Source organism: Xyrauchen texanus, chromosome 18 (genome assembly GCF_025860055.1).
Source record: "Xyrauchen texanus isolate HMW12.3.18 chromosome 18, RBS_HiC_50CHRs, whole genome shotgun sequence".
Classification (NCBI taxonomy): Eukaryota; Metazoa; Chordata; class Actinopteri; order Cypriniformes; family Catostomidae; genus Xyrauchen; species Xyrauchen texanus.
Window position 1 is genome coordinate 18,770,601 of NC_068293.1, and position 13,434 is coordinate 18,784,034.

A 13,434-nucleotide genomic window follows, 5' to 3' on the forward strand; every position below is an offset into this window, starting at 1 on the left:
GTATAAATATCATTCACTTTTGCACATTAATCATTGCACTTCACAAACACAAAAGTGACCGATTATGGTTTCAAAACGGCGAATTTCTCTGAAATTATTATACTTTTTTTTTCATGCATTTATTTATTTTGTGGAATTTGATAATTTTCCAAGGCACACCTGGCAATCTTTCACGTCCATTTCCGTGCACCACTCCCAAAACGAGGGTGCTCCAGCCGACTTCCATCCCCTTAATACAGTCTGTCTGCTGATCATAACACGGTCAGGACCCAATTTGTTATGTGTTTATCCCTATATTGATGACCGCCCCATCGCCTAAAATACAGAGTCTGTGGCAAAATGAAATATGAGTGCCAAACACGTCACACATAAAACTCTGAACATTCAACCAAAATTCTTGGATCTTAGCACACCACAAAAAAACATGGGTTGTGTATCCATCTTCTGATTGGCATCACCAGCAGGTGGGTGTGTCTTTAATACCAAGCCTATACAATCTAGGGGGTGTCCAATAGACTCAATGTAAAATCTTGAAATGCATAAGGCGCACCCTTGCATCTCTAGATTCAGATTTTACATTTTTTTGAATCCTAGACCACACTCCCTCCTCCAATACCAATTTGAAATCTTTCTCCCATAATCTCTTGATAGATGTTAAAACTCTGTCCCCTAGACTCTGAATTAGCAGGGAGTAATACACTGATGCCTCATGACTTTTTCCAAAAGCTATAATCACCACTCCCAGAGTATCTGCCGATTTGGGGGGGGGGGGGTGCTACTCCCAAAAACAGTACAGAGCAGGTGCTGCAGTTGTAAATACCTAAAAACCAAACATTTGAACCAAATTTTCAAAGGATATCAACACTCTACTCTCATATAGGTCACAGAACCTTTTAAATGAAGTTGAAATAACGCAGACTGATGGCTCACAAAATCTCATTTTTAAAGATGTGGTAAAGTTATTTTTAATAATCAATTCCCCAATGAAAAACAAATTTTGGGATTTTTACTTTTGGAACTAGAGAGTTGCGCTCTATTGTTGCCAATTTTGATGAGGAAATGTACCTCTCATAGACACATCATACACAAACACAAACATACTGTAGCTGAGTCTTGTTTATGAATTCAGAAATCAAAACAATTGATCCATCTAATGGGACACGTGATATGTATTCGGTAACATAATCTTTATGTTCATGACACTGAATAACAGCAAGATTGAATTTTAAGATACTAAGACTGCAGAAACAGCTAACAGAATCAGGTCTCTCTCCCTTGATCCTGTGCATTGTAAGTGTTCCACCAGACCCAGATGAGCTTTCATTTATTTATGCCAGAGTCAGTTTCAGTTTCATTCATCTCAATCCCTTCTGACATCAACAAAGGTGGATTAAAAGAGAAGTTGTTCCCTGTGGTAAATGACAGGCACAAAAGAAAGGCGGCATTTCCTTGGGCATACACATTTCAGTCTCTCTGAAGCTTGCCAAGAAAATGGCTGATATTTCACAAGGACAAAATAAAGTAAAAAAAAAAAACATGAAACACAATATCTAACTTAAATGGCACACAAAGGCAGTGTTTTCATTCATTGAACAAATGCGAGGGTTGTGATATTTTTACTTATACAACCGCTAGTTGAAAAGCTTATTTGCTTTCTCTAATGTATATTGTGATGAGTAAACAACTGTGCCGGCCAACAGGCCAAACATTCTCTCTTGTTAAAGGTGATGCTAATGAGGATCTATTTAATGTCGGGTGCTGAGGGGTCATCTGGCACTTTACAAACATTCCATCAGGGAGCTCTGCTAATTTTGAATAAACAAACATCAACATAAACAATAACATTTTTCTGATGTTACCAGTCTGTGGTTTGCACTGCTCACCCGTTGCTTAAAAGCTACAGTTCTGTTCAACACAGATTGTAGTGGCTTTCCGTCTAACTGGTTTTTGAACTATGTTTTGTATTGTAGCATTGTATTGATCTGTATTCTATTGAATTCACAGTACACAGAATTGTATTTCCTATGTTGTTTCTGTAGCACCCTGAAGGACTATGCAATGTTAAAATGTATATGTAGAAATTAACATTTATAAATGCGTATTGCATTGTTAGTTTGTGCTAACTATTGTATTAAACATTTTAGCATATAAAGCCATATTAAATAAATGCATCTGAAGAGGAATACCAAAAGTCTCTGATGATTTTGGAGAGCTCTCACGAACACAGCAAATGAGACTGGAAGCATATATCTTTTTCTCTTTACAATTATGAAAGACAGTGCACTTAAATCAGATCCATTAGGAGGAAAAGGATATTAGGCATAAGAAAATACATCTGGGGCTCCAACACAAATTGCCTTTGGATGATTGAACATGCATTTTAACCAAATGAAAATGCCATTTAAACTGGGGGAGGATAAAAACTTGTCAAAATGTCACTGAAGGTGTATTTACAGTTGTGGAAGGTGGTGTAGAAAATCAAGCAATGAGCTCTGATGGAGTAACGCTAAATAAAGTGTAAGCAGGTAAACCTCATTGGCAGAGATCATTTGTTGGTTGTGAAGATATCTAGGCAGAATTGTTTGTTGTTGCGGTTTGCAGGCACTTCTCAAACTGAGGTAAGCATGTGTGCTTCTGGATACTAAGAAGACAATTAGTATCAACACTTGTTTACTAAATGTTCTTGTAAAGACATAATACTTTGTTTTAATAATTTTGTATTTCCCGAAAAGATTAAAATGCAGTGGATAGATGCCCTTTTTTTTCATCAGTGTTTGTTAATATGTCAATGTGTATGTGGTGGTAGGCCACCCCATGAAGACATTTTTTATTCTGCTCAGGTCATGTGAGGATCAATCTAGCATAACTACAATAATTGATATTTACTATGGAAATTTACATGACTTCTACATAACTTTAAGATGTCCAATAAGTCTTCTAAAACTGCAAATCTGCTAAATTTCTTCCCATTTTAAAATAAATAAGACAAAAATCCCAATTTTATTTAAAAAAAAGTTTTAATTACTATTTTGGAAGGGGGGTAAAAAAAAAAAAAAAAAACAATGAAATAAAGCAACAGTCAGCCATAGAATTTCCTAATGGAAAAGTCTCCCTCTAGTGTTCAAGAAGACGAAATAAGCCATCTTTACAGAGGCTATCAACATGACTCCTGTCAAGGACATTTCTAACAAAAGATGGTGTCATAATTTCCAAAGTGTCACTTTCCATGTTCTTGTATTGTATTGTTGTGCACTGGAAGCTCCTGTCACCAAGACAAATTCCTTATGTGTAAGTATACCTGGAATTAAAGCTGATTTTGATTCTTGGACAGTGATGACAAGGTTCCTACCCTGTGCAATCAATAATTTTGTCATTGCAGAAATTTGTATAAATATTACTGGTGTGTGAGGAAAAACATCCTAGATTGCTTATCATCGGATTAAATATCTATCATTCAAAACGTTTCTTAAGAGCCATCTGTCTGTGTTTGTGTTCAGTCAGAACACAAAGATCATACACAGATATAGCAGACAAAGCTACATCTGTGTAGTAGTTAATTAAACATTGCAGTCCATTTTTCTTATCCTCCTCTTGCTTCCAGGACCTGCCAGGTCAAAGTATGTATTGACATGAACAGAAAGTACAGTTTTGTTTGATTCATTGTTTGGACATGGCAGAAAGCAGCTTAGTCTTCTATTATGATGTCATATATCTTTGACTATTTTAAACGCTATATCAGCTTGAGGCTGGAAGCTCAGCTTATTGGCTATAGAGTCAATGTACAGTATACATGACATGAGTATATTCATGTTACAAAGGGCAAGTTGACACAAGCCACCGCAACCGTCTTTCATCTGCAAGAAAACATGTGATTCAGACTTGCAACAAGCTTTTTTTTCTGATCACTGATTCCTACTTGACATGATACAATTCCACATCAAAGTAGACTTTTAATCTACTTTGGCATTCTGTATTGGTGGGAATTCTATTTGTGAAGATCAATCTTCTCTTGACCTAATCAGGAACAGCCAAGTCTTCTCAGATCACATACACCAGATAAGGTTAGATCACACATCCCCTGTACTCCACTCTTCTTATAAATACAATTAACCTTCTGGTAATTAATCCTTAACAACAACCATATCTTATCAATTCAAAATAAAATGGAATAGCTTTAAAGCGATTTCTACTTCTGGTCATTGTTAGCATTTGCACATATTTTTATAAACTGCCACAAATCCTTTCAGAAAAAGGACCCAAGCAGCAATTTTTCAACAGTTATGCACTATTGCACTACAGTTAAACCAGTCTCATTTTTGAAGGTGATTGTAAATCAAAGACCTCACAAAAGAATAAAAAATATATTTTTGGAAATATTTTATTGAAATAATCAATTATTGAAAACGCTCTAAATAAAAGTACAAAATACCTTGTCCATTATTTCTTCCTGTCTCCCTTTAAATATGGAACAAAGGGTAGCACGAGGATAGTGTATTGAGATACAATTCTGTTCCTTTCAATTTACTGAGGTGCTCAGACGAAACAAATAATAATAATAATAATAATAATGTGAATTTATTCCAGCTGTTCAATGTTAAAAAAAAATAAAATATTTGCTTTTGTTTTGTTTTTGTACAAGGCAAATTGTTTAAAAGTAGCTTAATTGTGTTTCAAAAATTCAAAAGTAACTCAAAAGTTAGAACAAAGCACCCCTTCGAGAAATGTTGAAGTCAGTGCTAGTATTTTAGACATTATATGACACTATTAAATTATACCAACTGAACATGCAAAGTCAACCTGTACAGTGCTTTGGCATTGCTTGTTAAGACAAGTTTAGCACTACTTTCATACTATTTATATGTGTGGCCCTTTCAATTGTTTTGCACTGTGAGTTGCTCATCCACTGTATAAGACACAGTACCTAGTCGTGAAACACTTTTGGAGACAAAAAGTCCTCGTTTTGAAGAAATAATTTGTTATTTATATTTCTTCCTTTGGTATGTGTACTAAATCACACATTGTAACAAACCCTTGTAGGTAAACCATAGAGTTGTAACAAATTTCTTATTGATTTTAGATTCACTATAAAAAAATTTAAGATTCTCAAGGCACCATATGGGGTTCTTTAAATGCCACACTGGTGGAACCCTCTGGAGAATCTCCAGTCACCCTTAAAGATCTCTCAGAAACATATTTCTTGCAGAAGTCTAAAGAGGAAGATTCCTTCAATAACCCCATCAGAAGGCAAATGTTTTGAGGCACCTGAAATATATTGAAGTCCCTAAACAGAATATTTGTGACTACTTTACAGGGTGTCTGGAAGTTCTCCAGTGTGGCATCTGAGGAAAATCAAAAGGTGCTTCAAGAATGTTTTAATTGCTACAGTAAAGAAAATTCCCAATCTTTGGGTAGTCTGTAGTACAGTGCCCCTTAATAGGTGAGATCAATTTTATTTACAATATTTAATGGTTTCCCCTCACAATATGTTTTGCGTTACCCCGAAATAGTTTTACGTTCTCTCGCAAAACATCTACCATCACCGTTTTATTATAGTAATACTTTAGTAACCATGTTTTTTGGCACAAACCATGGCTTTACTATAGTAGTAACCATGACAGTTCCATGTTTTTACTCTAGTAATAGTGTAGGTTTTAGTCACCATGGTTTAGTAATATTGTAGAATGTAGTTACCATAGTTTTTGGCAGAAATCATGGTTTTACTATAGTAATATTGCAGTATACATAACAATGACTTTAGTAAGCTAACCAGGTTTTTTTTTTTTTTGCGGAAACCATATAGTAATATTGCGAAGGAATGTACACTATTGTGAGGGAATGCAAAACTTATTGCGATGGTACGCAAAACTATTTCAAAAGAAAAATCCACCCTGTCCTCTCAGGGGCTCCATACATTGAAAATTTGTGAATTGTAGTTACATGAACAAAGTATGCTCATTTCTCAGTATTTAACAGACTAAGGAACATACCATAACATAAACCAATAACATACCATACATGATAAAATGGCATGTAACATGCAAATTAATGTAAAACGAGTTGTAAACATTCCTTTGGCAAGATAGAGGTAGTAGTGAATTTTACACTGCTTATGGTAACCCATCACGAAACACAGTTACATGTATTGCTGGGTCTGATATTTGGTGCCACATGTCCTCCTCAACATTGACTAATTGATGATACTGAACATGACGGGCATCACCCTGTGTAGTGTTCACATGTTGACTTTGAGTGTTCCTCAGTAATTGCTCACAGACAAGCTTTGCTCTCTCCGTGGCTTTTTCATATAGTCTCTCCTCCAGAATGGCTGATGTCTCATGCCTTAGATAACCCTCAAAGAGCGATTTATAATATGGCTTCCATCGGATCATGAAAGATGAGCTTATTGTCAACAAAAATGACAGCCCAAGTATAAGAATTAGGCCAATTACCTTGAGGAAAGAAACAGATGAAAATGAAAAGATAAGCATGAGACATTTAATTTAAGCAATGACAAAAGGAACATTTCCGAGGTGTCAAAAAGTCTGTGACTTTATTGAAAATCGATTATTTTTCTCTCAGTTAAACATGATAAATAAACAAAAAGTTTTATAGTGAAAAATGTAAAGCAAACAAAGCTATGATGTAAAATAAAGAAAATACATAAAATGACACTATTTCTGGTCAAATGTAAGCAAATTTGTGACATTGTCCATGTTGATTCCTTTGTTTGAAAAAGCTGATGTCCCTGCTTCCAATGAAACACAAGATCAAATGATGCAGGAATTACATGGATAAACAGGTTCCCTTTCAAGTCAGTCATTTCAACGCTGCATCACTTTAGCTGACGCTATTGGGTTATCTCTGCAGCTGTAACCAATCTCTGAAAGTCTTTCAATTCTCACCAATTTTAATTGGCAGACGGTGCTTTGAGCTCTGCCTACCTCACGCGTGTCATCTCATCAGAATTGTCTCCTTCAGGGAAGTGTTATCTCTCTCTCATACTCTGCAAATCAACTGGACTTTCTCTACTAGAATTGACATCAAGATTTGCACTATTCACAGCGAGTGGCTCTGAGGTGCTCCGGCGATCGCCTTGTGAACTCTCTCATTAAAAAGTTCACTCCTCCTCGCTTTGGCTTCAGTGAAACGTGTCAGGGAATTTCAAGCACTGTCAGTCCATGACTCCTGCTTAGAGATTGGACCAGGCTTGTCAAAAACTATACTCAAACCCAAGAAAGGCTACGTGTCGGATGTTTTGACCACTCCATTCAGGGCACAGGTGATTACCCTTCAGTCTTTCTCCCCTCCTCCATTTGCTTTGGACGAAGCTGAGAGGCTGCACACACTGGATCCGTTTTAAATAGGGATGCACCGAATATTCGGCCACCGAAAATTTTCAGTGTTTCGGTGATAAAAGTCTTTCGGCCGAAAACTGAAAATGCACTTTTGGGCCATTTTCGGCCGAAAGACTTTTATCACCGAAACAATACGGCCGAAATGTTGTGATGACGCAAACAGAAACCGCGACCTGCACGTGCTTGTCTGAAGCAAACATGTCTGCGGTGTGGACGTATTTCAGTATATCTGAGAAAGACCCACGGACAGCGATTTGCAAAACATGTAATGCCGAAATTTCAAGAGGGGGTGCATCTGCAAAGACTTTCTCCACGTCGGGTTTAATTTATCACCTGAAATCCAAACATTCCGATCGCTACGCTGAATATGAGAGGAACGCGGCACAGAAAAGGAAAACGCCTCCGAGCACTCCCACTCCGTCTGTGGCGGACGTTTTTGAAAAGGCAAGGAAGTTTCCCAGTGATGGTGTCAAGGCAAAGGGCATTACACAAAAGATTATGGAATGCATTGCCTTAGATGATCAGCCATTCTCTGTCGTAGAAGATGTGGGATTTCGTAGGCTGATCGAGCACATTGAGCCCCGTTATGTCATGCCGAGCAGACGACATTTCTCAGAGGTGTGTTTACCTGAGCTGTTTAATGTTGTTGCAACTCACGTCCATGAGCATATAGCTACAGATATTTCAGCAATCAGTTTCACGTCAGACATATGGAGCTCAGACGTCAGCATTACCAGTATGCTCAGTCTAACCGCACAATGGATCAAAGCTGATTTCCAGCTGCAAAAGATTCTGCTCCATTCACAAGATTTTCGAGGGTCACATACAGCAGCAGCCATTTCTGATGCATTCGCCAATATGTTCGACACCTGGCATATCGACAAATATAAAGTGCATGTTATTGTCAGTGACAATGCAAGAAATATGACAAAAGCGATAGAAGACAGCCAGCTGAAGGGAATACGGTGCATGGCCCACACACTACATCTTGCTGTGAATGAGGGAGTGTTGTCTCAACGCAGCGTAAAAGACGTACTGGCTATAGGCAGAAGAAATGTTGGCCACTTTAAACATTCTCAGCTGGCCTATTCCCGCTTGCAGTCTATGCAAGATCAGTTTGGAACACCAATAAAACGGTTCCAGCAAGACGTGAGTACTCGGTGGAACAGCACTTTTTACATGTTGCAAAGCCTCTTTGCGCAAAAGCGAGTCTTGGCTGCATATAGCGCAGACCACGAGCTCCCCGCGACATTCACTTCACATCAGTGGGTCTTAATAGAGAACATTCTCTCTCTTCTTGCCCCCTTTGAGCAGATAACTAAAGAGATCAGCTCCTCTGATGCATCTGTAGCGAACGTTATTCCTTTAATTGCAGCACTAAAGCGTCTCCTAAGCAAAGAGGTTGAGACGGACCACGGAGTGAAAACAATGAAAAGTACACTCTTGGAGTCTGTCAGCACACGTTTCACTGAGATCTATTCGGATCCTCTGCACTTCATCGCGACTGTACTTGATCCGCGTTATAAAGACCATTACTTGGATGCGGAAATAAAGCAGCGCGCACGAGAAATGATCCAGGCCGCGATGGATGCGGAGAACCCGCGTGGAGACAGAGACGGTGCAGCGCCCAGCGCAGGAGGAGATCAGAGCGCAAAAAAAAAGACTCGTCTCTCTGCACCAGATGAGGGGCATGCACCCTCGTTGTCTGATATGTTCACTGAAATCCTGCAAGAAAGTGCCTCAAATAATAATAATAATAATAATAATAATAATAATAGGTAGGCTATTCTGTTCTTAGGCTACTATATATGTGACTATATATCAGATTGTAGCCATATTTCTACTAGATATTTTTTTAATTTGATAAAAACATTTTATTTATGCACTGGCCCTATTTAAATACACTCTCTCAAATCTTTCTCAAATGTCAGGCAGATGACAAGCTCAACAGCTCAACAGCTAGATGGTTATCTGTCTGAAGTCCCCATCCCCAGAAGTGATAACCCTCTTGCCTACTGGATAAGTAATCACGGCCGCTTTCCTGACCTGGCAGAGATGGCACGCAAGTACTTGTCTGCTCCGTGCACAAGCACTGACAGCGAGAGACTGTTCAGTGCAGCAGCTCATGTTCTCGATGAGAAGAGGAACAGACTTCACTGTGATAAAGCAGAGAAGCTACTCTTCATCAAGAAAAACCTGCCACTTTACCTCAAGAAGTAGAATGGGCTTGTCTAGTGCTTAAATATTTATTATCCACTTTGCACATCTGCAATTCTTGGTGCATTTGTTCTACAGTTAACATATGGGCTAATATGGCAGTCTTTGTTTTGATACACTATTATGTTGAAGGCCTACAGATAAAATATTGTTGTATCTTTAAGCAGTTGCACTTGTTCTGAATGCACTTTCTTGTAGTCCAACAGAGAAAAATGTAAAATGCACTTGACCTAAATGCACTTTGTTTTATGAGAGAACATTTCATTTTAAAACCTTTCTGCAGGCCAGTAGGCCTGTACATTATTATTTAATGTACACATGGGGTCAAGTTAAACATTTTAGTTAGAATTTTATTTTATACTGTGCATTGTTGCAATGTGCTAAATAAATATTTGCCTAATTTGTAATTGATTTATTCTTTGAATATATTAATAAAATATTAATATATAAAATATTAATTTATGCAATTGCAATGCCTTGATTTTAGTAAAGTTAGTACACAGTCATAGCCATAAATGCAATGGTACTAACAGGCATAATTTGTTTCGGTGTTTCGGTTTTCGGCCTTAGTTTCCTCTTTTTCGGTTTTCGGTTTCGGCCAAGAATTTTCATTTCGGTGCATCCCTAGTTTTAAAACCTAGTAAGCGTCCTCCGGAGGCAGAATTTTAAGGCATTATAGGCGCACTCCCAACATGAATGCTTTTCAAAAAGGTAGGGATCTTAGTTTTGCTGCCTCTTTTTTTTTCTTTCTCCTCAATTTGTAATGTCCAATTCCCAATACACTTAAGTCCTTGTGGTGGCGCAGTGTCTCGACTCAATCCGGGTAGAGGGGGACGAATCTCAGTTGCCTCTGCATCTGATACAGTCAATCTGTGCATCTTATCATGTGGCTTGTTGAGCGCGTTATCATGGAGACGTAGTGCGTGTGGAGGCTTCACGCTATTCTCCGAGGCATCCACACACAACTCACCACGTGCCCCACCGAGAGCAAGAACCACATTATAGTGGCCACGAGGAGGTTAACCCAAAGTGACTCTACCAAACCTAGCAACCGGGCCAATTGGTTGCTTAGGAAGCCTGACTGGAGTCACTCAACACGCCCTGGATTCGAACTTGTGACTCCAGGAGTGGTAGTCAGTGTCTTTACTTGCTGAGCTACCCAGGCCCCAATTATGATGCTTCTTAAGATATTTCCTTTTGGCCAAATTCTGTGATAGCATCGTATGTATCCTTCTATGGGTAGGCGATCCCAGAATGCACCGTGATGAGCTCGGTGGAAAAATAAATCCAAGATGGCGGCTAAAGTGAGAGAAATTTACATTATAAATATACTTATTTTCCATTCAACTGAAAACTATCAATAAATAACAGACCTTATTCACGCTAGCGCCATCTTTGAATTTTAATGGGAATGACAAGGAGGCTGTGAGGGAAGACACATACAGTCTCTTCAATGGGCTGTACTGCAGTTTAAAGTGTCTTTGGATCATTCCGCGAACAAAACATTGATACAATATCTGTCCAAGAACATTCTGTATACAAAGAATTCCAGACAACATGAGTTGTGGAAACTCATATGTGACCTAGGAGCTTTCTACAGCTTTACACCATTCGTGCCATTGAAGAGACTGTCTATCCCTCAAAGCCTTGTTGACGTTCCCATTAAAAATAAAGATGGCGCTAGTGTGAATAAGGTCTGTTATTTATTGATAGTTTTCAGTTGAATGGATAATAAGTATATTTATAGTGTAAATTGAATGTAAATGTAATGTACGCCCGATGACACACACGAGGGAGGAGTACAAAGCTACTGCCAATTAAAATTTATAGATTTAAATGAATTTCAGAAAATGATTACACCTACGGAGATAACCCCCAAACGTCAGCGACAGTGACACAGCGTTTCATTCCCTCCTTTCAGGGAGCAACGGTTACAGTCGTAACCTTTTCATTTAGCACAAACTTCAATTTTTAAGGGTATACTTATAATTTAGGAAAAATTCATGTTTACTTGTGGTCTGGGGCCTCAAAGTACACAAAGACCTGAATGTCACTTACCCGTGATTCACTGTCATATTTTCTAAGAATCTGTGCCTCATCTGGAGTTGGTAAATCCTTGCAAGCTATTTGTTCCCCGGTACCGTTCACATTAACAGTCCTGATGCAAACGTACCAATCCCCGTCGATAAATGCAACGACTATCCACAGCGAAGCCGCATAAAAGACATTAAGTAAGTGTTTCCATATCATGCCACAGTAATACCATCCTTCCTGTCCACAACTCTCTGGGTGATAACAGTAACCACCGGCGCAACAGCAACACTCAAAAGTAACACAACACTCGCTCTTACAACATCTCCTCTGTCCGCCGACGCAACATTTGCACACATAACATCTGCACATCTTTAAAATCCGGGCGTCGATCAGGATCATAACAAAAAACAGTATGCCTATTGGCAGGGACAGGTAGAGCCAGCAGTGCAGAAGAGTTTCCGCGGGTGTTGTGCATGGACATGTGAACACATATTTGAAGAAGATAATCATAAGCATTACAATGACCGCTGTCCTGATGGGTACATTTCGGAGAACATATGTCGAAAAGAATGTCTTCCGAGCCATTTCTTTAAATACTTAGCAGAGCCCATACAATGGAATGATGTTGTACCTTGTTCACAGAAATCTCAGCAGCTCAACAAACCGCGCGATGTTGTAAATATCCGCTCCCTCGCCCTGCTCCCACATGTGGAATAGGAAAGGGAGGGACCATACGGAGTTACACGATCTATACGTCCAAGTCACATGGCTCATGAGGTTTTTAACCCTTGGATAGAAGGAATGAATCTTATTTTCATGATGAAAATGCATGAGAAATTATGGCATAAAATGAAAATGTAATAAAACTGAAAAAATTTCGATTTTATGGGGGAGCTGATTTGAACAAACGAAATTTTGGCATACGTCGTTTGGAATTTGAATTATTATTATTATTATTATGATTGTGTGTGAAGTTATATATATATATAACTTCACACACAGTCATAATAATAATAATAATAATTCAAATTCAAACGACGTATGCCAATATATATATATATATATATATTGTCCTTTTTATGAAAAGTAAATTTTGCTCAAATCAGATCAACAAATCATTGGCATTTGTGACTCAAAAATTGCAAGATCTTTGTAAAAAAAAATTATAAATAAATCTAATTTCAAATATTTTTTACATTAAAGGATTATTCCTGGTTCAACACATGTTAAGTTCAATAGTCAGCATTTGTGGCATAAAGTTGATTACACACATTTTACATCTACAGTAATTTTAAGGTTTACACTTACAGTACATCTCAATGGCAACAAAGTTTTACAATTGGTAATAACTTTATACATAATAGGTTAGTAAGCGATTTAGTCACACTAAATCATGTTAACACACTGTATGTCTTGTGGCTATACTTTTGAAGTTTATTGATTGTCTCCATTCACTTCCATTGTAATGTGCCTCACTGTAACCTCGGTTTTTGTTTATTTTTTTATTTTTTTTTAAGTAAAGGAAGTACATGTCGAAATACATTTTTGTAGTAATCAACATTATGCCACAAATAGGGTCGATTGAGCTAAACTTTTATTGACCCTGGAATATTACTTTGATGAAAAAATTATTTACACTGTGTATTCAGAGTGCAGGGAACTTATTTTAATATCTTTTACTTGATTTCTACACCACTTGACATTTTAAAATACCTTTTTTATTTGTGTGGAAAATATATATATATATTTATTTATTTATTTATTTTTTAATAATTGGCATAAACACAAAGATTACATTTCTGAAATCTTTAAACTACTTGAAACTTTT

The 13,434-nt window shown here is 37.7% G+C and overlaps 1 protein-coding gene across 1 annotated transcript; it reads right to left on the reverse strand.

The window, feature by feature from the left end:
- Nucleotides 1-4,409: 4,409 nt before the first annotated feature.
- Nucleotides 4,410-12,290, reverse strand: LOC127658866 (uncharacterized). The gene is made up of 2 exons (XM_052148401.1): nucleotides 11,631-12,290; nucleotides 4,410-6,449 (listed from the first exon to the last, which is right to left on the reverse strand). Exons 1-2 carry the CDS (start codon nucleotides 12,189-12,191, stop codon nucleotides 6,108-6,110), a joined length of 903 nt encoding a protein of 300 aa, XP_052004361.1. The 5' UTR covers nucleotides 12,192-12,290; the 3' UTR covers nucleotides 4,410-6,107.
- Between the last annotated feature and the right edge of the window lie 1,144 nt (nucleotides 12,291-13,434).

What these genes read in the sequence shown, in the direction of transcription:
- LOC127658866 (XM_052148401.1), bottom strand. Translation starts at nt 12,191, where the DNA reads ATGGCTCGGAAGACATTCTTTTCGACATATGTTCTCCGAAATGTACCC. An exon ending in AATATGACAGTGAATCACGG is followed by an intron (nt 6,450 to 11,630) that starts GTAAGTGACATT and finishes TCTTTCCTCAAG; the next exon opens with GTAATTGGCCTAATTCTTAT.